General features: G+C 41.1%; 2 protein-coding genes across 7 annotated transcripts in view; both read left to right on the top strand.

Annotated features, from left to right (window-relative positions):
• Positions 1-9,345, top strand: part of RC3H2 (ring finger and CCCH-type domains 2) — a 43,664-nt gene extending 34,319 nt beyond the window's left edge. For 3 of the 5 annotated variants that reach the window (XM_059657930.1, XM_059657928.1, XM_059657925.1), the window contains 8 exons: positions 260-406; positions 698-911; positions 2,137-2,221; positions 2,496-2,577; positions 2,661-2,795; positions 3,060-3,167; positions 3,261-3,409; positions 3,999-9,345. In XM_059657930.1, the coding sequence (XP_059513913.1) occupies positions 260-406; positions 698-911; positions 2,137-2,221; positions 2,496-2,577; positions 2,661-2,795; positions 3,060-3,167; positions 3,261-3,409; positions 3,999-4,197 (1,119 nt within the window). In that variant the 3' untranslated portion in view covers positions 4,198-9,345. The remainder of the gene's footprint in view (positions 1-259; positions 407-697; positions 912-2,136; positions 2,222-2,495; positions 2,578-2,660; positions 2,796-3,059; positions 3,168-3,260; positions 3,410-3,998) is intronic. The other 2 variants (XM_059657926.1, XM_059657929.1) reach the window with 2 other exon arrangements.
• A 7,257-nt stretch (positions 9,346-16,602) lies between these two features.
• Positions 16,603-24,135, top strand: PDCL (phosducin like). 2 transcript variants are annotated; one of them, XM_059657924.1, is made up of 4 exons: positions 16,603-16,792; positions 18,379-18,549; positions 20,582-20,763; positions 22,334-24,135. In XM_059657924.1, exons 2-4 carry the CDS (start codon positions 18,384-18,386, stop codon positions 22,883-22,885), a joined length of 900 nt encoding a protein of 299 aa, XP_059513907.1. In that variant the 5' UTR covers positions 16,603-16,792; positions 18,379-18,383; the 3' UTR covers positions 22,886-24,135. The 2 variants fall into 2 exon arrangements, with proteins under 2 accessions (XP_059513907.1, XP_059513906.1); XM_059657923.1 differs by having other exon boundaries at positions 16,604-16,778.
• Positions 24,136-25,462: the final 1,327 nt, after the last annotated feature.

Raw genomic sequence — 25,462 nt, 5'->3', positions numbered from 1 at the left:
ATAGTATCAGTCAGGGATTCCTAATGAGCACTTAAAGATAAAGTAAAAGGAGAAGACATTCTATTTTCTATTACTAAATAATATAAAGACAACTAGTAAAAATACTATGTGTTATTTATGACAGTTTTTTTAGTCACTGAAGTTTTAATTATTCACTATGAAGTCCTCTGTATTCTATAGTAGTTGCTTAATAGTTACAAGTGTATAAATTTAAGGTTTTTTTACTAATTGGCTGTGCCTTTTTCTATTTTTTAATCAGCTCTCTGACAGTGTGAGTGGGACAAAATTTGAAGAAGACCATCTTTCCCATTATTCTCCCTGGTCTTGTGGCACCATAGGCTCCTGTATAAATGTCATTGATTCAGAGCCCAGAGATGTGATTGCTAATTCAAATGCTGTGTTAATGGTATGATTCCAGGGGCTGGGAGGCTATTACGCATGTTGACTCAGGTTTTAGAATGTTTGAATACTTCCATCTTCATTGTTGCTATAAGTCTGAACTGAATTGAATTTAATGTTTAAATTATTTGAGCCCAGTTTGATGTTTTAAAATAGATGTTGGATTGTCATTGAGATCTACAGCTAGTGTTGAATTTAGCAGAAAACTTAATTATATGTCTTCTGAAAGCATGTGCTTGTAATACTAGCTGAAGTAATTGCCAATAATCCTATTACTGATTTTCTTTGGTTTATGCAGGACCTAGACAGTGGAGATGTTAAGAGAAGAGTACATTTATTTGAAACTCAGAGAAGAACAAAAGAAGAAGACCCAATAATTCCTTTTAGTGATGGACCTATCATCTCAAAATGGGGTGCAATTTCCAGATCTTCCCGTACAGGTTACCATACCACGGATCCTGTCCAGGCCACTGCTTCCCAAGGAAGTGCGACTAAACCCATCAGCATATCAGGTAAACCATTTAACTAATACCTCACCTGATGTACTCTAGCACAGTGTTTTTGTTGTTGTTGTTTTGTTTTAATATATTTTTATTGATTTCAGAGAGGAAGGGAGAGAGAGATAGAAACATCAATGATGAGAGAAAATCATTGATCAGCTGTCGCCTGCACCCCCCCTACCCCCACCCTAGGGATCTAGTTGGCAACCCGGGCATGTGCCCTTGATCAGAATTGAACCCAGGCTGCAGAACTTCAGTCTGCAGGCCGACGCTCTATCCACTGAGCCAAACCAGCTAGGGCAGCCCTGTTTTTTGAAATTTTATTTATTTATTTATTTATTTATTTATTTATTTATTTATTTTTCCCATCACCATTTATCTATCATCTCTATGCCCGCTTTCACCTCCACTCCCACCCCCCACCCCACAGTTACCACACTGTTGTCTGTGTCCATGAGCTTTGTCTATGTCCATGAGCTTTCTCTCTGTCTCTCTCTCTCTCTTTTTTTTTTCCATCTCAGTTCCTCCTATCTCCCATCCCCCAGGCTGTCTGCCTGCTCTTTATTTATGAGTCTGTCTCTATTTTGCTTGGTAGCTCAGTTTGTTCATTAAATTCCACATATGGTACTTGTCTTTCTCTAACTGGCCTATTTCACTTAGCATAATGTTCTGCAGGTCCATCCATGCTGTTGCAAAGGATAAAGTTTTCTTTAGCGGTTGTTTTGTTTTGTTGTTATCTTTAGCATTTTTTTTTTAATCCTCAATTTAACAACTCAGAATTAAATGGTTTAGCCAGGAGAACATGGCTCGTTGGATAAAATATGGATCTTTTGAAAAGTATCCCATTCATGCCCTAACCAGTTTGGCTCAGTGGATAGAGCGTCGGCCTGCTGATTGAAGGGTCCTAGGTTCGATTCCGGTCAAGGGCACATGCCTGGGTTGCAGTCTTGATCCCCAGTCACAGGCGTGCAGAGGCAGTCAATCAATGATTCTCTCTCATCATTGATATTTCTATCTCTCCCTTCCTCTCTGAAATCAATAAAAACATATTAAAAATAATAAGTAAATCTTTTTTTATTATTATTATTATTAAGGTATTACAAATGTGTCCTCATTCCCCCCATTAACCCCCAACCTCCTCCTCCCCCCCCTAGTAAATCTTTTTTTAAAAAAGTATTCACATGTACATACTGATTTTTCACTTTTCTGGTCATTGTTTCTTTCTGCATTTCTGTAGATTATGTCCCTTATGTCAATGCTGTTGATTCAAGGTGGAGTTCTTATGGTAGTGAGTCCACATCATCAGCACACTATATCGAACGGTAAGGTTACTCTTAATTCTTTAGGATTTTCTATTCTCAGACTTGTATATATTCTCAGAGTACAGATTCTATCCCCAATTATTCATAAAATGTGCTTTGCTAGTTTTAACTATGTAACAAATTTCTGAAAAAATATTTACTTTTACATTTGGAATGATGACTGAAATTTTCAGGATTGATCTGTTACATAAAACATATGTAGAATATAGTTATTACTGCTTTAGCTGCTTCACTTATTTCACTTTTATTACAATAAACATGTTTCTCTTTAAAGGGACAGATTCATTGTTACTGATTTATCTTGTCATAGAAAGCATTCCAGTACTGGAGACCTTTTAAGCATTGAACTTCAGCAGGTAGGTTCTGTGTCACTCAGCTTTGACTTTTTAAAAAATAGAATGGTGGTTGGAAGCTAACTTTACTTTTCACCCCCGTCTAGGCCAAGAGTAACTCATTGCTTCTTCAGAGGGAGGCCAATGCTCTGGCCATGCAACAGAAGTGGAATTCCCTGGATGAAGGCCGTCACCTTACCTTAAATCTACTAAGCAAGGAAATTGAATTGAGAAGTGGAGAGGTAAAGAAAGTGAGCCTACCAGCTTCATGTTTAAATGGATTTGTTGTTTGCTGTTGCTGTGCATAGCTTTATGTCCTTACTTAGTGCATTTTAGTGTGCCTTTTTCTTACATGCTTGCTTTTAAAACTTAATAGTAGCAATAAAATTGTGGTCCCAGATTTCTTAAATAATTTTTTAGATCAATCATTGGGATTCCCACTTAAATTTAAAAGGGAAGCCCCCGTTTCCACAGGTATAAAATCGTTATTTTTTTTTACATTACAGAGTGATTATACAGAAGATGCAACTGATACTAAGCCTGATAGGGATATTGAATTAGAACTATCGGCACTTGACACTGATGAACCTGATGGACAGAGTGAACAAATTGAAGTAAGTAACACAGGTAGATGTTTAGGAGGCTTTATTCCATTGGCAACTAAAATAAAATACTTATACTGAAGGATTAACACTTTATTTTCTTAGGAGATCCTGGATATACAACTTGGTATCAGTTCTCAAAATGATCAGTTGCTGAATGGAACTGCAGTGGAAAATGGACATCCAGTCCAACCGCACCAAAAGGAGCCACTGGAGCAGAAGAGACAGAGTTTAGGTGAAGACCATGTGATTCTGTGAGTGTTAGACAGAAAATTCATAACCTTGAATATTTAAAGTGAAATAGATGCGGTGTTTAATTCATTTTTGGCACTTTTTTATCCTGTGAGGGGAAGATCTTATGTAATGGGCAATGATTTTGGTCAGTCTAGATTTTTAAGAGAGAATAACTAAATTTGAACTAACAAAGTAGTCCATTTTAGTAGCCTGAAATTTACTTTTTTGGGGGGTAAAAATTAGTCTTTGTGCTCTAGCATCAGGTTATACTCCTCAGTCTGATAGCCAATCTTATAAACTACAAAACGGAGAGTTAAAACCTATATGAAGGGTTTCCCTTTTTAAAAATCTTGGTACGAGAACTTGGTTGTAATATTGCCGCTGTGTATAATTACTGTAAAAAATATGGGCTAATCTTAAACCTGATAGTTTGTTAGCCTGAAATTACCCAGTATTTTTGTTATTGGAATAATAGAACATTTTTAGTGATCTCTGATACTTTTTAGTATTAAAGACATGCCTTCGAAGTTTGGTATAACTTTTCACATATGTATTAATTTTTCACTTAAAGCTAATTTGTTTTCAATGTCATTTATTTTTTTTTCTCAGGGAGGAGCAAAAAACAATTCTGCCGGTAACGGCTTGCTTTAGCCAGCCACTTCCAGTGTCCATTAGCAATGCAAGTTGCCTCCCCATCACCACATCTGTCAGCGTTGGCAACCTCATTCTGAAAACTCACGTTATGTCTGAAGATAAAAATGACTTTTTAAAACCTGTTGTTGCAAATGGGAAGATGATTAACAGCTGAAAGGAGATTCATCTTTCAAATTTGTGACCATACCATGGAAGCATTTACACTAGCTTTTTATATATATAATATATATTATATAATGTATATTTTTTTTAAAAAAAAGATATTACTGGGGGCATCCAGTTCCTGTGGACTCTTTGATACTTCAAGCCCTCTTGCATTAGCATTATGAAAAAAGAAAAAAAGAAAATTTACTAGGGTGTAACATGTTCACTTTCCAGAAGTGATTGGAATTTGGACATTTAACTTAAGCTTCAAGCAGCTTTTTATGAGTTTGTAGCAATCCGGTGCAGTAACTGAGCCATTTCCTATTTTAAATGGCTTCTATAGAAAATTAACAACTCAGTTATTAAACTAGCAGGATCCTACAATGATACATCTAGTGAAAGTAGACTTAATTAACTTATTTATTTCTATTTTATGTTTCACTAAGAGAAATTTCCATCTCATTCCAGCTGCTTTATTTATCTTTTTCATGGGACTTTGCATGAATTTTTTTTTGTTTGTTTTTTACTTTGAAGAGTGGAGTTAGATGTTCTTACCATAGAATTTTGCAGGGTTATATACTAGCTTTCTTTACTGCATTATATGTAGGATTGTGGTGCAGTGCTTTTATCTGTAGCATTTAAATTTTTTTTAATTTTCCATTTTTCAATAATAGTTTCTGCTTTGTTAATATTTATACACAGGCTACTTGTTGAAGTAATTAAATATATAACCAAGTGCCTAAGTCTTTCAGCTGATGTACTAGATATTAAATTCTCCTAAGTTATGCAGAATCGTTTTTACAATTTTGATAAATTATGCACTAATGTAATGGCAGTTTTTTAAAATGCAGATTTAAGCCTGTACATTATTGATTCTGATGACTTGGCAAAAGAATCAGGTGCTTTCAGCTTTCTTGAGAAAACCCTGTATGTAGCGTTTGCACTGACTAACAAGATGGTATTGCTGGGTTTTTAATTTAAACTAATTATTTTGGATGTTCATTGCATTATCTTGGTTAAATATTGTTTATTGTTACTTGATGTTGGGGTTTAATTTTCCCTTTTGTTTTTTTTTACTGTTAGGTTGATAAGACTATGAACCATGTAATAATAGAACATTGGCTAACCTTTATTCATACTTAAAAACATGAATAATTTCTGCCCTGCTAACATGTGACTGAAAGTGTTTTGACTTGGCATCTGAAAGTATGCAGTATATTCAACTAGGCATACCCCAGATTTTTTGGAGGTATTTTATTGAAACCTAAATTTCAGTCAACATGTGAAAGCAAAAGCTGGGCATTCCTTCCTGGTGATCTTACCTATGGTTTGTTTTTCCCCATTTCTTTAAGATTAGTTTGACTTTTATTACTATTTTTTTAATTAACTTCTGTGAAGTTGTTTACTCTGAAAATTGTACTGGAATATTTTAAGCCAAGCTGATCTTTCACCAGGTGTACTGTATGTAAGGGCTTTTCCTGCTAGCAAAATGCTTAAACAGGATCATGTTATTGGTCGTCTGAGCTATTTAGTTGTTTTACAAAACCACAGCATTGTATCAGATAAGATTTTGATAAAAAGTTTTGTGCGCATTTCCAGGGGCGGGAGGGTTCACATTTCCCTGAAATTTCTTGATCAGAATGAGTAAATACTGGTGTTTGATACCTGTCTTAATGAACATGCTCATAAGGTGACTGATAAGTTGTAAATATACCTGAGAAACAAAGGGGTAGTTTTGATATTCTGGTGTCAGTATGGAAGATCTTACACATTTATTTAATACTCAACTGTATGAAGATGTTTGTAACATAACAGCACAGTAGCCTTGACTTAGTTTCCTTCGGTTATTAGTACTGTACTTTTTTGCCATGGCCAGTGCTCCCTATCCCTACAAAGACATTTTATTTATTTCACTCTGTAACCTGAAATGCATAGGAACAAGAGTTTTAAACCATGTTACATTAACTTATTTCTGACGTTATAAATTAGCCTAGGATATTACAGGAACATGATTGTTATGTAATTTATATCAGAACCTTTCTATAAATATGCGCTTATTACATTTGAAATGCTTCCAATGTACTTTATTTGCTGTTTGTGTTTCCAAAAAGGATATGCAAACCATAATGTCTATTTCATGGATATTTAAATAGTGAGATCTTCCATGTTGAAGGTAATGTATTTTTTTTTAAGATTTAAAAATTGCTATTTTGTTACAAAATAGATACCTATTAACAGTTCGAGAGCTCCTTATGTGCCCTCAGGGAAAGAACCCTCTGTGCAACAGAACTACGCAAAACATCTTCAGCACGCTCTGAGGGTGGATATATACTACATAAATTGATCTTGTGTATTTAACCATATCTTTTTAATTTTAAAATCAAGATTTTGAAACGTGGTTGTGCTCTTCTGGAGGGGGTTGGGATAAACTGCTTAGGTGTTTGCCTACTTGTCCAGTGAAATTACATTTGCATCAGTGTATTTTATATACCTGCCAACCTTATTGGTATGTCTCAGAACATTAATATTAAAATAATGCTTGTCTTGCAGCAGGTGATCCCATAAAACAATAACTCCCTGTTCTTAAAAACTTACTCTCATTCTCACTAACAACATAGGAATTGTTTCTGTGTGGGATTATTCTGTATGGCGTTCTTTCTGTAGTAGCCATCTTGTTTCTCATGGGTTTAATGTGAAGTAAAGACATTGGTTCTCTGCCACTTTAGAAGAAAGTTCAGTTTATCTGATCCTTCTTCAAAATGGTACCTGCTGATGCCATAGAAGAAAAAACACAAATCAGACATAAGATGTGACTTTTTAAAATTGGGGGCCATCCCTGCCATTTGACCCTTTTACCAACATGTGATGTATGTATGTTAGAAATCAAAGGATATAAAGCATTCGGAGAAGAAATTTATAATATTGGTGACTAAACTACCTGTGTTACCTATGCTGTAATCAGAAAACAGTAGTCTGAGGTCTGGAAAGTGGGAAATGGTGTTTTGTTTGTTTTTGTTGTTGGGTTTTGTTTGTCCACTGTTTATGTTTTTGTTTTTCAATTTCTAAGTCCCATTCCGAAGTCCATGTGCCTCATTTAGATACTGTGAATGTAGCATCAGTAGTTCTCTTTTGTTGTTTAATTTCATTTTGTAAATTCTGAGGAAGTTACACATGTATTTCTGAACAAAGCAGATTTCCTTGTCTTTGCTGCCGTGACTTCATCTTTCAATACCACCTGATACACCACTGTCGTGCATGAAAGTTGTGTATTGTATTTCCAAGAGAAGGTACTTCATTGGGTCAGTGGCCCTGATTTTTTCATAGAAGCAATTTATTCTCACAAGAGAATGAAAGAAACCTAATCTAGGGCTGAAAATTTCCATTAGTGTGGATGTAGTCACTTTCACTCAAATTTTAAGTTCTTAGTAGTGGGGCAAAAGTAAGCTCACAGTTGTTCATAGAAATCTGTGAACAACTGTAAACTTCCTTTTGCCCCACCCTGTTACATAAAGCACATTCCAATTTTATATGCTACCTTGAGAAAATTACAGGATGCACAGCAGTTTGTAGGAATTTAAAATGGGATCATTTAAACATTTGAAAACATTGTTTTAAAAGCCATCTAACTTGTTTTTCTTTTCTTTTTTCTTTTTTTTTTTGCATTTTAGATGTTAAAGTCATGGTTATCTTGTTAATGGGTGGAATTTGTGATGATCAGATTCCGCATGTGATTTCAACTTTGAATCTGAATATTTCTTCCCTAGTTTCTTTGAGTCATTTTCTGAGCAGACTGTCACCAGTATTGGTGACTAGTCATTACAGGGGAAAGTTACACTGCAACTATGTATTAGTTAACTGGAAGAACTTGTCTTGTGTTTTAGAGAATGAAGAGTGTTGATGGGATCACTTACTGTAACTCCTATATAAGAACCCCTTCTGCAAGCAGAACAAAAATTAATATGCTCAAGGAGTATCCCGTTTTCTGGATAAATTGAATAAAAATGCTAGTTACTCCTTTATACTAGCGGTTTCTTTGTATCCCTTTGCTGGCGAGGGAATACAAGGTATCAAGGCCACTGGTCAGAGCACTCTACATTTGAGTGGATCTTATTTTTACTCCAAGAGCAGTTATTCCCCCAAGTCCAAAATTGGCAGTTGTGGTTTTTGTTTTATATAAAAATTTAAAAATATCTTCAAACCAGTGGAATACAGACACTGGCTGCACTTAGTACTGCCAAAAGACAAGGTCATTTGCATATATTCCATGGATCTGTCAAGAATTAGGCCTCACTTTATAACCCAAGGCATGGAAGTGCATGCATTCTCTTAGCTGGGCAAACAATTATACTGTAGTTGTGATACAACACATGTGGCTTTTATTTGTACTGCACATATCCACTGTACAGCCACTTGGGAGTATCGTGGTTAGCTTACAGCAACTGCTGTCTGCGTTTATACTGTTTATTGCATATTCTTTTCCCTGGAAGTGAAAGAGAAATGTTTTTCTTGTTGCATTGATTACATTTTATAAATTTGCTTAGCTGGAAAGTTTGGGAAAAGAGGCCTGTTTGTCAATTGTACAACCGATTGTGAAGCTCTAGTGTGAATATTTTTACGTCTGTATTAGACATTTTCTTTGCAAATCTATTGTTCGATTGAAATGTAAATGAAATTAAAGATGGTGTACACCCATCATGTAAAAAGCAGGCACCATCTCTAAGATGGATTTAATGCTCATTTTTAAGGCATATACTCAGCTTCTATTTAAAACTATAATTTAAAATAATTCTGTACAATGAAATGGGGAATATATATGGGAATAAATTCTATTCCATTTATTTCAATTTGAATTTCCAAATTGTAATGTTTCCCTTTGTGCTATAGGAATAGGATTAAGTGGGGGAAGGCTGGGACTTATAAGGCCTGTATATGGGGGGAGGGCAGAGATGGAACAATGAGGGTTGTGATGGTAGTGAATAGCGAAGAGTGAATTCTGTGTGTTTTTTCTGTAGGACTGAAGTGATGAGATATTAGCTTTGGCTGTTCACAGAATAGAGCATCATGATTTTCAGTGTTTGAGAGAAAATTGATGGAAAAAGTTTGCAGTACTTGACATGTATTTGCATGCACAAAATAAAATTATTTGTCCACCTTAAAAGTTGTTTAGTGTCAATATTAAGTTTTTGATACATTCGAGTTATCTTGATTTCCTTGGTATATTTTTTGGCTTAACTAAACTCTCAGATACTTCTTAAGTTGAGATTTATATATGTATACATCATTGGGAAGGATCTGAAAGAAAGGAATAGACCAGAGAGGTTGAAATATTCCTTAATTCGATCAGTCACGTCATTTATTCAGTGGGAGATGAGAACAAAGATAATACTAGCAGTTCAAGGTATTGAACTCACAATATTTCTTCTAGTGGAGAAAAATACACAGATAATTAATACAAAGCAATGTATTGTGGAAGTGTGAAGACAGTGCTGTGGAATCTCAGAAAATGGCCATTTTCACTGGGCCTTGACTAGTTTAATCCATTCACTTGGCTGATATATTTGAAGCCCGTGTCTGTACTGGTCTTTAAGGTTAAAGGTTAATGAACTGTGAGCCCTTTCTCTAGACGCTCACTGTGCGAAAAGGAAAGACCCATCTGAGTAACCAGCTCAGTGAACTGTGTTCCAGTGTAGGGTGTGGGGAAACGCCAAAAGGGAAATCATGAGACAGGTGGTAGCAGTGGTAAACTGGAGAAGGTACTTTGAAAAATGACCTTGGGCTAGACTTTGAAGGCTGAATAATATTTCACCAAGCAAAGATAAGAGGAGAAAACAGCCCTTCACTGTAGTTATGATTCCTTTTTTTATATTTGAGCAGTTGACTTACCCAAGACCTCAAAACTAGAAAGTAGTGGAATGAGAATTCTGATTCCAGTCTGTCCTTGCTCTACTTCCCAGAGGGGGTGGTGGTACGGTGGTGGTGGTAGTAGTGGTGGTGGAGGTGGTACGGTGGTGGTGGTAACCTATTTTAGCCATAAATGTTACTGTGGAAGGAATGTTTAAGGAATAGCTTACCTAACCTCTTAGAGCGCTGCCGGGGTCCAACCCCAGCAGGTCCAGGGGTCCCCAAAGGTGTGGACGGAGTCGGCGAAGAAGGAATGACACGGAGACAGCGTTCAGTTGATCAGCAGCCTAGCCAGGATCTCCAGCCAAGTTCTGGTCTCGATCTCCAGAGAGGTTCTGCTTCAGATCTCCAGCGAGGTTCTGTCCAGGCTCTCCAGCCAGGTCCAGTCACCAGGTTCTAGTCAGGTTCTCTTGCCATGTTCTATAGTCAGGTTCAGTCCAGGATCCCTTGCCATGTTCTCTCCAGTGAAGTTCTTCTGTCTCCAGGCTCCGTGTAGGTTCTGTCTTCTGAATTCTCTTCTAAGCTCTGAGTGTTTCTGTCTTGTTACAACTGTATTTATACCAGTTGATTCAATCCTATCAATCTCTATTACAAAGGTTAGGGCGTTTCTTATCTCCATTCCAGGGAGAAAAGATTATGTAGTTTAAGCATGATTGTTCGTAGTTAAAGGGATTAATTACCCGCCTGGCACTTAGTTGAGGGGTTTTATTCCCTCCCTAACTTCAGGGGAAAACCCCTACCTGGGGAAACAACCTTTCTCAGAGGTGACCTTGGTTAAAACACATAGTGCCAAGAAGGTGAGCAAACATATTAAGAAAAGTATGCCATATGTGCCATGTCCCTTGAAACAGCAAGCATAGACCGGCTCCCGGCAGAGCACTTAATATGTTACGGACACAGTTTTAAGGGCTGTAGGTATATTACAATCTATTACCATTGCCATCATTTTACATGAGGAAACTGAGTTAGAGTCCTTAAAGAATTTGCCCAGGGTCGTACAGCTAGATGAGGTAGGTAGGGCCCTCTCTGAAGGACCTTGAACATCATACTACAGACACCACGAGGGAGTCCTGGAAGTTAGATGATCTGAACAACTTGGGGTGTTAGAAGATCCCTTTGGCAGTGGTGTGAGTTGAAGCTGGAGATAGACCAGCAGGGAGGCCATGTCAATGTAAGTGTAGAGCATGACCAAAGTGAGGATGGAGGGAAAGAGATGGGTTTGAAAAAAGGGAGAGAGTAATTGATGGGATTTGCTGTAGTGAGCATATCAGACATCTACACATTATTGTGGATTAAATTTGGCTTAGAATCCCAGACCTCACTGCTGAGAACATACGGTTATTTGTGAAACGTAACCCTGGACTGACGACTGAAATCGGCAAGAAGAGGAAGAACCATGGATTGTTGATCCAGGCAAAAGAGAGGCAACGTAATGAAGGAAATGAAATTCCAGGAAGGTTTTATTTCCTGTATAGTTGATAGCCAAAGTAATGATCATGCAAAGGCTACATTTTTTTAATTCCTTATTGTTGAAAATATTACATATGTCCCCTTTCCCCCATTGTCCTCTCCCAGCCTGCCCCCACCCCCCAGCCAGGCCTTCAGCCCCCTCTTGTCTGTGTTCATTGGTTATACTTACATGCATACAAGTTCTTTGGTTGATCCCTTACTCTCCCCCACCCCTCCCTGGCCCATCCTCCCCTGCCTTCCCTCTGAGGTTTGACGGTCTGTTCGATGCTTCTCTGTCTCTGGATCTCTTTTTGTTCATCAGTTTATGTTAGGTCCAACCTGCACATTACAATCACCTCAGGATGTTTTAAAAACCCCCAAACCCAGATCACACCCCAGACCGATTAAATCACAATCTCCAGGGGTGGAGCCAGGCCTCAGTCCTTTGGAAGCTCCAGAGGTGCAGAAGGGTTTGGGAACCACTGCCGTAATGAACGTAGAAGGGCTGGGGGCCTGTCTCCACCCAAATGCATTAAAAACATCCGTCATCAAATGTCCAGGGCCATGCCGCCTTCAGAGACCCATTCAACAAGTAATTTTGAGAATGAACTATGTACTAGGCAGTAGGGACGCAGGAGTGAACTAGTTCCTCACCTCGTGAAACTTAGAGTTGGAGGGACAGACAAGAAGCAAATAAAAGGTGTATGTAGATACTGAGAAATAATACAACCAGAGTGAATACAATGCAACCAGATGGTGAGCTGTCGTCAGGTGGGAGTGGTCATTCTCAGCGCTGCGGACAGTGTAGGTAGGACAGTCTATTAAACATCTATCTCCATTGGATCTCTAACAAACAGCTCCCACTGAACACGTTCAAACCTCCGTTTCTGCTCTTCCTCCGCTCCCCAGGCTGTCCCTCCATCCTCAGGCTACCGATTTCCCTGTGGAGAGGTTCATGGAAAAATTACTGCTGAGCCAGGCAGGCTGCAAGCTTATCAAGCGACCACATGTATTGGACCCGCATGGCTGGGGAAACTCTCCATTGGATGTCCTCAAGCCGTATCAGTGACCGCTGCCCCTCCAATGCCGCCTACTAAGAAAGCTTATCACTGTGCTCACTGCAAAGCACAGATGCTTAATGGAATTCTGCTCATTACTGCAAAGCAAGAAGGGTGAATTGGGAGCTGAGAGGCAATGAATTGTTCATCGAGACAGGAGCCATTAGAAGCTGCCTGCCTTAGCCCTCTATCTACTAAGGAAATTGAATTCATTATGAAAACCTTCCCACAAAGCAAACTCTGGGCCCGGATGGTGTCACAGGTGAATTCTATTAAACATTTAAAGAAGAAAAACACCAATTTACAGAAACTTGCAGAAAATAGAGGAGGCGGGGACTTCCTAACTGGTTGTATTAGATCAATATAACCTTGGTACCAAAACGAGACAATGACAATACCAAAAAATGCAAAATTACAGAGCAGTATTTTTGGAACAGAATAGGTTAACATTTTCAGATGATTAAAAACCGCACATATGGCCCTGGCTGGTGTGGCTCAGTTGCTTGGGCATTGTCCTGTACATCACAAGGTTGCCAATTTGATTCCCAGTCAGAGTACATGTCTGGGTTGTGGGCTCAATCTCTGATAGAGGGCATGCAGGAGGCAGCCAATCAATGTTTTGCTCTCACATCAATGTTTCTCTCTCCCTCCTCTAAAAATATATATATGTTTAATTATACATATTAAGTTATATAAAAAGTCCCCTGATTCTCATCTGTCCTTCAAAAGTAACTTTTAAAAAATTTCTCATACATATTTTTTCCAGCCCTAACCGGTTTGGCTCAGTGGATAGAGCATCGGCCTGTGGACTCAAGGGTCCCGGGTTCGATTCTGGTCAAGGGCATGTACCTTGGTTGCAGGCACATCCCCAGTGGGGAGTGTGCAGGAGGCAGCTGATGGATGTTTCTCTCTCATCGATGTTTCTAACTCTCTATCCCTCTCCCTTCCTCTCTCTAAAAAATCAATAAAAAGCAAACATTTTTATATATATATTTTCCAGTGATTTTCTTTATGCATATATAAGCAAAAATTTGTTTATATATTTTATGCAAAAGACAGGAAACTAATACATAATGTTCTTCACCTTGCTTTTTAAAAAAGTGAATAATATATTCATGCAAGTATGTCTATATCAGTGGTTCTTAACCTTCTGGCCCTTTAAATACAGTTCCTCATGTTGTGACCCAACCATAAAATTATTTTTGTTGCTACTTCATAACTGTAATGTTGCTACTGTTATGAATCATAATGTAAATATCTGATATGCAGGATGCTCTTAGGCGACCCCTGTGAAAGGGTCCTTCGACTGCCAAAGGGGTCGCGACCCACAGGTTGAGAACTGCTGGTCTAAATGAACTCCCAGGATGGAATTGCTGGCTAAAGGTATACTTTTGCAATACTGATAGATATTTCTTAATTGCCATCCATAAGAGTCGTATCAATTTATACTCTTACCAGCAACATCTTCCCCAGTCTCACGTTATCAAAATTTGATTTTTAACAATCTGAACAGTGGAAAATGGTATCTGAGAGGATTCTTTTAGAGATGAGAACTAGGGAAACATATCAGTACGCTGTAGAAAGAAAGCCCGAATATGCAGGGGAGAGAGAGCGCGCAGGTCACTGCAGGAGCAGAGTCCTTTACTAGGCTGGAGGGGCGGATCCACTGCCCTGGTGATTCGTTTAATAGATACCGATTAGGGGATTGTGGGTACATTTTGAGGGGGGACTCAAGTGAAAATCTTTCTTTTTTTGGAGGTGGGGGGAGCTTGTTTCTTTTTTTTTTAATATATTTTTTTTTATTTCAGAGAGGAAGGAAGAGGAAGATGGAAACCTTGATGATGAGAATCACTGAGCGGCTGCCTCCTGCATGCCCCCTACTGGGGATTGAGCCTGTAACCAGGGCATGTGCCCTTGACCAGAATCGAACCCGGGACCCTTTAGTCCGCAGGCCAACGCTCTGTCCACTGAGCCAAAGTAGCTAGGGCAAGTGCAAGTCTCTTTTGATTGCTTCTATTTTTCAAATGAAATAGGAACCAAGGTTATAAACTGAGCTAGGCAAGGGAAGGGAGTGTTGAAGATCTGAAAGAAGAGATGTGAATTGCTTCTCTTAGAGATTGGGAGAGTGGGGGCGAGCATTGAGATTGTTGGGCAGTACTGAGGATTACAGCCTTAACGTGGATTTTGAAGGACAAGGAACCACCATGGATGAAGAAGACCCCCGTTTCAGGGGGCTGTGAGTAAAAATAAAATTCAAAGCAAAGTATGCAAATAGTATGGATTTACCAAATATTTATGGGGAATCTCCTATGAAGAGGCACTGTGCTGGGTGCTGGTTTGGCCACTTAAAAGCAGGTCATAAGCATATTCAAGTCAGCTGTTCACGCAAACGAAAATACAGAAAGTTACCATAGGATCTGTTCAATGAATTGTTCTTATATTTGGGGACGAGGGAGGGTTCTGACTCTTGAAAGCCTGAACTAACAGCTTCTCAGAAAAATATGCACATGTACAAATTTGCAATTTCAGATGGTTGCAGAATCATAAATTAAGAATCTCTCTCTTGCCCTGGCCAGTGTTACTCAGTGATTAGAGTGTCGGCCTGCACACCGAAGGGTCACAGGTTCAAATCCTGATCAAGGGCACCTATACCTGGGTTTCAGATTCGCTCCCTACCCGTCCTGGTTAAGGCTCCTGTGGGAGGCAACCAGCAGATGTATTTATCTCACATTGATGTTCTTCACCGCCCCCCAACCCTCCCTTCTACTCTCTCTGAAAAGCAATGGAAAAAACTATCCTCTAGTGGGGATTAAAAACAAACAAATCAACCACCAAACAAAAGAATTTCTTTCTTAAGAGTCCTATATTAATAAACTGTGTACAATTTTAGTCTATTTTGAATGATTCAATTTACACAAAGCTTTCTATGAATTACTTTGTGGTGTGTATTGGACACCTCAATAAGGACTCGGAAATCACTTTAGGTCTTTTTTTTTTTTTTTTTTTTAAATAGATTTTATTGATTTTTTACAGAGAGGAAGGGAGAGAGATAGAGAGCCAGAAACATCGATGAGAGAGAAACATCGATCAGCTGCCTCCTGCACATCCCCCACTGGGGAAGTGCCCGCAACCCAGGTACATGCCCTTGACCGGAATCGAACCTGGGACCCCTCAGTCCGCAGGCCGATGCTCTATCCACTGAGCCAAACCGGTTTCGGCCACTTTAGGTCTTGAATAAGTTGCAAATATAGTGTAAAGTTCCCCTATACTCTTTAACCCACATCCCCAAAGGTTAACATCTAACCTAACCTGTAGTTCACTTATCAAAACTATTGATACAAGACTGTTATTAGTTAACAGACCTTACTCAAATTTGTCAGTTGTCTTTTTCCCTCCTCTTAGCACCTGCTCCTTTCGCTCATTAACCCTGCCTCCTGCGCACTCCTTTTCCTGCTGGGGCCCCCAGGTTCCCCCAGCCAGCCGGTCCTTTTCCTGTCCTGGGATACATCCCAGGATGCACACTGCGTTTAGTTACCATGGACCTTGATTTTTAAAAAATTTTTAATTCAAGAGCTGTGTGTTCTGTAATAATAGGCCTGATGTGATTAAGAACAAAAAAAAATCTACCAGTATATGCCCCTGCCTGGGTGGCTCAATCAGTTGGCGCGTCCTCCCATACAATTCCCTTCGGGGCACACACCCAGGTTGCAGTTTCATCCGGTCTGGGCGCGCATGGGAGGCAACCAATCTCTCTCTCTCTCAAACCAATAAAAACACATCCTCAGGTTTGAGTAAGGTCTATTAAAAATATGTATAGGGAATAGTTCGAAGATTTCAAAGGTAACAAAATAGTTTTTTTTACTGTTCAAATGTAATGCAGCGTTGCGTTGTATTTAAAAAAAAACACACAAAGAAAACGAAAGCGTATTACTATTGCCGAGGTGTTTTGTCCCAGAGTCGGACCCGTAGCCCCGCCCTCGGCCCGAGAGAGGCTCTCTCTCATTGGGCTGCGTGCACTGCCCTGACACAGGAAGGCCGGCCCATGGGTCCGCGCAGCCGGACACCGCGGCTTTTCTCTCGGGGCTCCAGGCGCTGACCACTTCTCTCCCCTCCAGCTGGGCGCTCCCTTTCTTCCGAAGCGTCCGGAGCCGCCAGCCCGAGGTGTCCGGACCGAGCTAGGCCGGTAACTGCGCTGAGGTCGGCGGGGAAGAAGCGGGCGGAATGCGGGTGGCGGGCGAGCCAGCCTTGTCCGCGGTCCCTTCGACCCCCGTGGACTCCGCGAGTCCCTGCCCCTCCTCCTCCGCTGGCCCCACCTCCATCGGGCCCCCACAAAGGCTCAGCTGCCCCCTCCGCGAGCCCCTCCGCCAGCCCCACCGGCCCCGCCTTCCCCGCAAACCCTTCTGCAGGCCCCGCCCTCTGCCCCACCCCGTCTTCTGGCCCCGCCCCCTCCGGGAACCCCTCCACCGCCCAGGCGCTCGCTGCCCACGGTGCACCACCTTGGCCCCTCCACGCCTCTTAGGTTTGGTTCTGTCCCTCCTCTTAGCACCGGCTCCTTCCTCTCACTTAGCCCTGCCTCCTGTGCACCCCTCTTCCTGCTGGGGTCCCCAGGTTCCCCCACCCATCCATCTCTCTCTATTTGGGCTGAGCAAAATGTGCAGAGGCCTGCTGCTGGGCGTGAGAGGTCCCTGCTTCCTAGAGCTCCCTGCCCGGTGGGCGAGTCCCGTTGTAAGCGAGCGTACCAGGCCCGGGGATAAGTCTCGAAGGAAGGAAACAGTATTGCTAAGCTTCTCGGAAGGAGTGCAGCGGTTTTCACCCTCCCTGCTGAGTCTGCTGGCAGGATTGCGCGGGGCTGAGCTGTGCCTTTCTCTCAGAATGCCCCAGGCTGCTTCTGATGCAGAATATTGGCTCCAACTGTTGTCCTTTAAACGCTTGGAAAGTAGTAACATCTTGTCATGGGCCCTTCTTTTAACCAGAGGTGGTAGGGCTTCAGACCTCATCCATCTAAGCCAGTGGTCGGCGAACTCATTAGTCAACAGAGCCAAATATCAACAGTACAAAGATTGAAATTTCTTTTGAGAGCCAAAGTTTTTAAACTTAAACTATATAGGTAGGTACACGGTGATTAACTTAGTTAGGGTACTCCTAAGGCTTAGGAAGAGCCACACTCAAGGGGCCAAAGAGCCGCATGTGGCTCGCCAGCCGCAGTTTGCCGACCACGGATCTAAGCCTTCAGTGTGCTGACTGGGCTGAGGGCAGCAGACAGGCAAGTGATTGACTTAGCGACTCGGCATCATCCTGTTGATCCATTTTGAGATTTTCCTGAGGATGCTTACCCAGTATTTCAATTGCCCAGCAGTCTTAACTGATAGGAAACGCTAATGTATGTGTAGATAAAACCTCCAGTCAATGAATAGACTTCAAGCCACTGCACTGAGTAAGTACTAGTGTCCCTTACTCAGAAGATGGTGGCTGACACCGTCAGCTTTTTGTAGTCAGGCCTCCCTGGGCCCCTGAACCCAGCTCCACCATTTGCTGTGAAGTTTGGCAAAGAAACTTCCCTTATGTGAGCCTCCTTTTGAACCTTCTGTACAAACAGGTGATTAACCCTATCACACAGAGTCGTGATATGGATTTGTTGAGATCTTGCTGATGAAGGGAAAAAAGTCACTTTTAGGGTGCTCTAAACAGTGGGATCTCAGCACAAGCGAGCTCCTACTCTTCCAATTCAAGTCTGCCCGGTTCAAGCCAGCAAAGAGCCTGATATGTTTGTTCCTCTCTCCCAGGCACCATGACCACCCTGGACGATAAGTTGCTGGGGGAGAAGCTGCAGTACTATTACAGCAGCAGTGAGGATGAGGACGACCACAAGGACAGAGGCAGGGGGGCCCTGGCCGGCGGCAGTTCGATGCCCGTAGGTGCTAAGTTGGCAGGCGAAGGCATCTCAGTTAACACAGGTACCGGAAATCCCTGAGCTCTGGGAACAGGTTTAAAAATGTCGGTTAAATATGTATCCGTGGCGGTCTCCTGATGAATTCCTTCTATCTCCAGTCCGCTTCCAGAGATTTAATGTTGTCATTTCACCGTGCATACTTTTAGCCACGTTACTGCACAGTACAGATATGTATGCACAGCACCACGGCAGTGAACACAGACTGGCCTGCGTTTGAGTCCAGCTTCTCAAATTAGTCTTTGTTTGATGACGTAAGTCATAGGTATGAGGACATTGGCAGTATAAATTCCTAGAAATGGCATATTTACATTTTTTTTTCCATTTTAGTAGTTCCAAATTGCTGTCAAGTTGAGGTGGCGCTGTGTAATAGGTTAGCCATACCCTTGCCCTCCTACCGTGTTCCCACACTTTTTGATCTTTGCCATCCAGATGGATGACAAATGGTAACTCATTGTAGTTTTATTTTCTCTATTTTTAAGAGTGATATTGAGCCTCTTTTCATAACGTTAGGGATATTTTCATATTTTTTGCTCATTTTAAAATTGAGTGCTTGGTCTTTTCTTCATATATATATATATATATATATATATATGAAATTAATCTACAGTATGAGGTATAAATATTTTTCGTTTGTCTTTTGACTTTGTGGTTTTTTTTTCCTGGCAAGAAATATTTTTTTTATGTAGTTAAAAGCATTATTTTATAGTTTCTTAATTTTGTTTCTTACTTAAAAGGCCTTTCTTCACTCTAGGATTATAAAAAACTGCCCCATGCTTTTCTTAATATATTTATGATTTTATTATTTCTTACACTTATAAATACATCCAGTGATTTGTCTTTTACTGTACTATATCACACTGTTTTAAAATACTGTATTATGATATGTTTTAGTATGGTAAGGCTAGTCCCTCCTCAGTACTCTTCTATGTCATTATTTTTCCTAACTTTTACTTTTGTGTTTTTCCAAAGCAAATTTAGGAGCACGCACACGTATGTGTAATTATGTATTTTCACTGGGAATGCACTAAATAAGTAGATTAATTTAGGGGTTATTGGCACCCTTATGTGATGTTGGGTCACTCTAGTCAGAAATAAGGCATTGCCTTTCCATTTATTCAGGTTTTCTTAGCATTTCTCGGTAGTATTTTCTTTACATAGATTCTTAGCTCAGCGGCTTGTGTATTTCTCAGTCATGTTGCATGCTCCCTGTGGTGTCAGCAGCAGCTCTGCTTCTCCTTCACATGGCCTCTCCTAGGAACTAGCTGAAAGACATGCCCTTTTCATGACCAAGCGCAGGGAGCAAGAGAGGGCTGTTGGGGACATGTAATGGCTCATACATATTTTGCTCAGAATTCATTGGCCAAGAGAAAGTCACATGGCCAAGCCCACATCAGCTGGTTGGGGAGGCATGTCCTCCTTCCACAGAGGCACAAGTCACATGGCAAGGGGCAGGGTTATATATATGGGGCAGGGAGGTGTGGGGGTAGCTTGAGTAACAGAACAACCTGCCATAATGTAAAAATTCAGATCGTACAGAAGTGTAGAAAGGTTCCCTTAGATCCTACTACCTAGAGACAACCACTATTAACATCCTTCTAGTCCTTTCCCTATGAACATACAATATGCGCACACATATATTGGTATCCATAAATATTTATACATACACATACAGTTCTTTTTCTATATTGTTCTGCATTTGTGCCCCCCCCCCCTTTTTTTTTTACCTAATATATTTGAACATCTTTCTTGGCAGGGAACAGAGCTACCTCTTTCTAAGAGTTCCTTTCCTTTCCTTTGGGTAGATGAAACATAATTTATTTAACATCAATTAAATAATGCATTTCCTAACGTTGCACCCTTAGCTTGGCCCTTTAAGTATGGCAAACTATGCTGCATGGACATCATTGTGTGTAGACTACGCTGCCCTCTGTGAGCGTCGCTGTGGAGTCGATGGAGGGAGCTTTAGACCGAAGTGAACTGGTCCATAACTCCTTGCCCGTTCTTCTTGGTTACCTCCATGTTCGCCCCTAACTCAGGTCCGAAAGGTGTGATCAATGACTGGCGCCGCTTCAAACAGTTGGAGACAGAGCAAAGGGAGGAGCAGTGTCGGGAGGTGGAAAAGCTGATCAAGAAGCTGTCAATGACCTGCAGGTCCCATCTGGACGAAGAGAAGGAGCAACAGAAACAGAAGGACCTCCAGGAGAAGATCAGTGGGAAGGTAATTCCTAGAACCCTGGCTCTTCTCCGGAGCTGCCCTGGCGGCTGCAACTGGGCTTAGTGATTCAGGAGGTATGGGGTGTTTGATGTGGCCTCCAAGGAGCTGCCATGCTGGGGAGCGTATAGTGTCATGTCGTAACTCAGACACACATGGGCTTGAATCTCAGCTCAGCCACTAGTGACTGTGGGGATGTCTCTTTTATTCTGAGTCTAGCTTTTCATTGATTAAATGAGGTTAGTAGCCCTACTTCACAGGGCCGTGTGGGTATAATCCCCTTCACAGCGCCTGGTCCATTGAAAGTGCTCAGTAAATGTGAGTTTTCTGTCCTTGATTGAACTCTGACCTTGGGCCTTCAGAAATAATCCTCTGAGGTTGGTGGTATTATCCCCATTTATTGGATGATGAAACCAGTGCTTAGAGATGGGAGGGACTTGCTCGGGGTCATGCAATTAGCAAAAGCGTTGAGCACCTGCCCCCTGGTGTTTAGTGTGCATTATAGCTACCGGTCGAACGGTTAGCTGGTCGCTTAGGCTTTTATATATATAGATAATGCTAACTGGCAAAAGCAGGTCATAGCTTAATTTTGACCCCCACAACTGCTATTATAAAAACAAAAGCCATTTCAGCATGTGACTGTGTACTGTGTGTGGGATGTGCACGTGTGTGTGCAGGGCCGGGATTATGGCTGTTCTTAAAGTCCCTTAATGTCCTGTTGTCTATTCAACAAAAACAAAACCATGAATAAAATAATCCATTGTTAAGACTGACAACAAAGGAAAAGCAGGTGAAGTGATATTATCTGATGCTGCCTATTTGGATTTGAGAAGCAATATTAATACAGTAGTTAAAAGCCTGGGTTTTAGCCCTAGCCGGTTTGGCTCAGTGAATAGAGCATTTGCCTGCGGACTGAAGGGTCCCAGGTTCGATTCCGGTCAAGGGCATATACTTTGGTTGCGGGCACATCCCCAGTGGGGGGTGTGCAGGAGGCAGCTGATCGATGTTTCTCTCTCATCGATGTTTCTAACTCTCTATCCCTCTCCCTTCCTCTCTGCAAAAAATCAATAAAATATATTAAAAAAAAAAAAGGCCTGGGTTTTAAAATAATCTAGTTTGATTCATGACCTTACACTTGTTACCTATGTGAATTGTGCAGATGATCTCAAGTCTTGGAACCTCATTTCTAAAGTGGGGACAATAGGTGGGGGGAAGGTAGGGAGAGATTAACGGGGGAACTTACACGCATAGATGCATAGGCCCATAAACACAGACAATAGTGTGGTGAAGTCCTGGGGGAGAGGTGTGGGATGTAGGGAGTCAATGGGAAAGAAAAGCAGGGGGTGGGGGGGGACATCTGTAATACTTTCAACAATAAAGATACATTTTAAAAAACTCAACATAAAAAAATAAAGTGGGGGAAATAAAAGGTCCCTTTCCAATGGGGTTAGCATAAGAATTCAGTGAAGTGTCACACACACAGAGCGCTGAGCATAGTGCCTCGCGTGTCCTAAGCATGTGGTACCCGTGAACGGTCATGACAGGTGCTCCGTTCGTGTTTCTGATGCTCCTGCAGATAACTCTGAAGGAGATGGCCATGATGACCGGGGACCAAGACGACGAGGAGTTTCTGCAGCAGTACCGGCAGCAGAGGATGGAAGAGATGCGGCGGCGGCTCCGTAAGGGGCCCCAGTTCAGGCAGGTGTTCGAGATCCCCAGTGGAGAAAGGTTTGTAGACATGATTGACCAAGAACGGAAAAGCACCCTCATCATCGTCCACATCTACGAGGATGGCGTTCCGGGGACCGACGCCATGCACGGCTGCATGGTCTGCCTGGCCTCGGAGTACCCCGCCGTCAAGTTCTGCCGGGTGAAGAGCTCGGTGATCGGGGCCAGCCGCCGCTTCACCAGGAACGCCCTTCCTGCGCTGCTCATCTACAAGGGGGGCGATTTGGTTGGCAATTTTGTTCGCCTCACTGACCAGCTGGGCGAAGATTTCTTCGCTGTGGACCTCGAAGCTTTCCTACAGGAATGTGGATTGCTCCCTGCAAAGGAAGCCGTGGTGCGGACGTCTGTGCGTAACTCCGCCACCTACCACAGCGAGGACAGCGATCTGGAAATAGACTGAACTGACTCTGGTGGCGCAGATCTCTCATTGTTTGGGCGGGAAGACACATCTCTGTGCTGATTTTTCTTCCTTCCTCTGTCTTCTGGCTTTGCAGCTATTCTTTGTAGTCCCTTTTGTTATATGTCAAGTCAAGAATTTCTTAGATTAAATCAGAATGCCGAATCATCGTGTGGCCAGCAATAAAGCAACTTAAAATTGTGTAACAGGGAACCAGGCTTTTGAACTGTTTACTCCAGACTCTCCAGCACGACATCCTTGTCGCCTCCACCCACTGTTTCCATGGCATCCTAAAGACTGTGTCCTGGAAACTCTCAGATGATCCCAGAGGCCTGGCCAGGGCTGGGAGTCTAACTCTATATAGTGTGTCACCTGCAACGTAAATAGTACATTTCCTTCATCAAATGATTGTAAATTATATTTTAATTGTAATCAGACCACAGTCCAAGAAGGCAGTTAAACATTCCCCCTGAGACCCTGTCCTCTATTGGGGGCTTATTTTAAGGTTCTAGACGATGTGCACCTGCCCCATCAAGAAAGAGGGTGACCTTTGCTGCTGGACCCAGGTGCCGCCCAAGCACAAAGTCTAGAGTAGGAGGAAGGATCCATGCTGACCGCCGTGGAAGGCCAGTTTGACTTACAAATGAGAGCTGGGTGGAGCTGGAAAGCCTTTTTAAAGGAGGATCATTCAATAACATACTCATCTCTTTCTCTTCTATTTAATAAATTAATTTTTTTGTTTAATGTAGATTAAAAAAAAAAAGATATTTTCCTCCCAGGGTGTTTTCTTTGTAGGCATTTTGTTTGTTGTTAAGACAATGGGATCATTCTGAACATACTGTTTATAGTAGGGTCAGCCAGTATAGCAAACCGTTTTTCATGTTACTAAATACTCTTCTACAACATTTTGTAAATGGCTGTTGATATTCCATCGTATGGATGTGCTGTAGTTTGCTTGTTGGTTATCGCTTAAAAAGAAAAACAGCACAGAATTTTTATTGCAAATCCTGCTGTCACTCACTAGTGGATGTTCGTTGTAGAAAATGTTATAAAAATGAATTAAGTTAAAAATATTTTTAAAACCTTGTAATTCCACCAACCAAAAATAATCCCTGATATCATTTTACAGTCTTTTTGTGTATTTATAATAATGATTGTCACGTGTTTTTTCCTCTTATTTTTTGCTTTTAAAAAAATGTACATTTTAGGGTCAGGAAAATGTAATCTGGAATTAGATATTAGCTTTAAAATGATCAGTTTTGCTTTGCCTGACCATTTAGGAATTGACTAACTATAAGATGGGTCCTGAAAATACCTGTTGTAGTTAATCAACAAAAAAAAAGTGCTTGGGCCCTAACCGGTTTGGCTCAGTGGATAGAGTGTTGGCCTGTGGACTGAAAGGTCCCATGTTTGATTCCTGTCAAGGGCATGTACCTTGGTTTCGGGCACATCCCCAGTAGGAGGTGTGCAGGAGGCAGCTGATCGATGTTTCTCTCTCATCGATGTTTCTAACCCTCTCCCTTCCTCTCTGTAAAAAAATCAATAAAATATATAAAAAAAATAAAATGCTTGGTTTTTCTGATTATAAAAGCTCATTGTGCCTGGCCAGTGTTTGAGCATTGACCTATGAATGAGGAGGTCACGGCCATTCCACTCAGGGCATGTGTTGTGTCCGGGTTGCAGGCTTGATCCCCAGTAAGGGATGTGCAGGAGCCAGCCGATCAATGATTCTCTCTCATCATTGATGTTTTTATCTCTCCCTCCCCCTCTCCCTTCCTCTCTGAAATCAATAAAAGAAAAGCTCATTGTAAAAGTGTGGAAAGTACTGAAAATTATTAGACAACTGTTTTCAATGTTCTAGTTTATTTCCTTTCAGTCTTATTGTATTTAATAACATTGAGAACTTACTGAATTTAATTCTGTGTTTTGTTTTATTTAATACTATATCATAAATACTTTGACATATAAAAATTCTAAATAATTTTTAATGGCTTCATAATCCATTATTTGGATATACCATAATTTATTCACTAGTCCATTATTATTGGATATTTAGTTTAGAGGCCCAGTTTTTTGCTAAAACACTTAGTATTTTGGATCATTTAGTATAGATTTCTAGAAGAGGAATTATTGGATAATGAACAGGAATGTTTAAAAATAGCTTTCACCTGGCCAGTTAGCTCAGGTGGTTGGAGCATTGTCCCATACACCAAAAGGTTGTGGGTTCGATTCCCAGTCAGGGCACAACCGTGTTTGATCCCTGTTTGGGGCATGTGTGGGAGGCAATTGATCAATGTTTCTCACATTGATGTTTCTCCCTCTCTAAAAAATATAAATTAAAAAATAGCTTTCACAAGACACCTTTTGGTCTAATTGGAAATGAAAATATATTTTGCTTTCACAGAACCTTGACTTTGCCTTCAAGAACGGAAATTATAAAAAAAAGTGAACAAACACGGTGTGGGGAAATCCTAGCATTAAATCACCAACTCAGGTGTAGTGCAAATAGCACAGGTTTTGGAGTTGGATCAAGGTTCAAATCCTGCTGTCACTCACTAGCAGAATAGCTTCCAGCGAGGT

This window comes from Myotis daubentonii, chromosome 11 (genome assembly GCF_963259705.1).
Source record: "Myotis daubentonii chromosome 11, mMyoDau2.1, whole genome shotgun sequence".
Taxonomy (NCBI): Eukaryota; Metazoa; Chordata; class Mammalia; order Chiroptera; family Vespertilionidae; genus Myotis; species Myotis daubentonii.
This window is presented reverse-complemented; position numbering and strand designations above follow the sequence as displayed.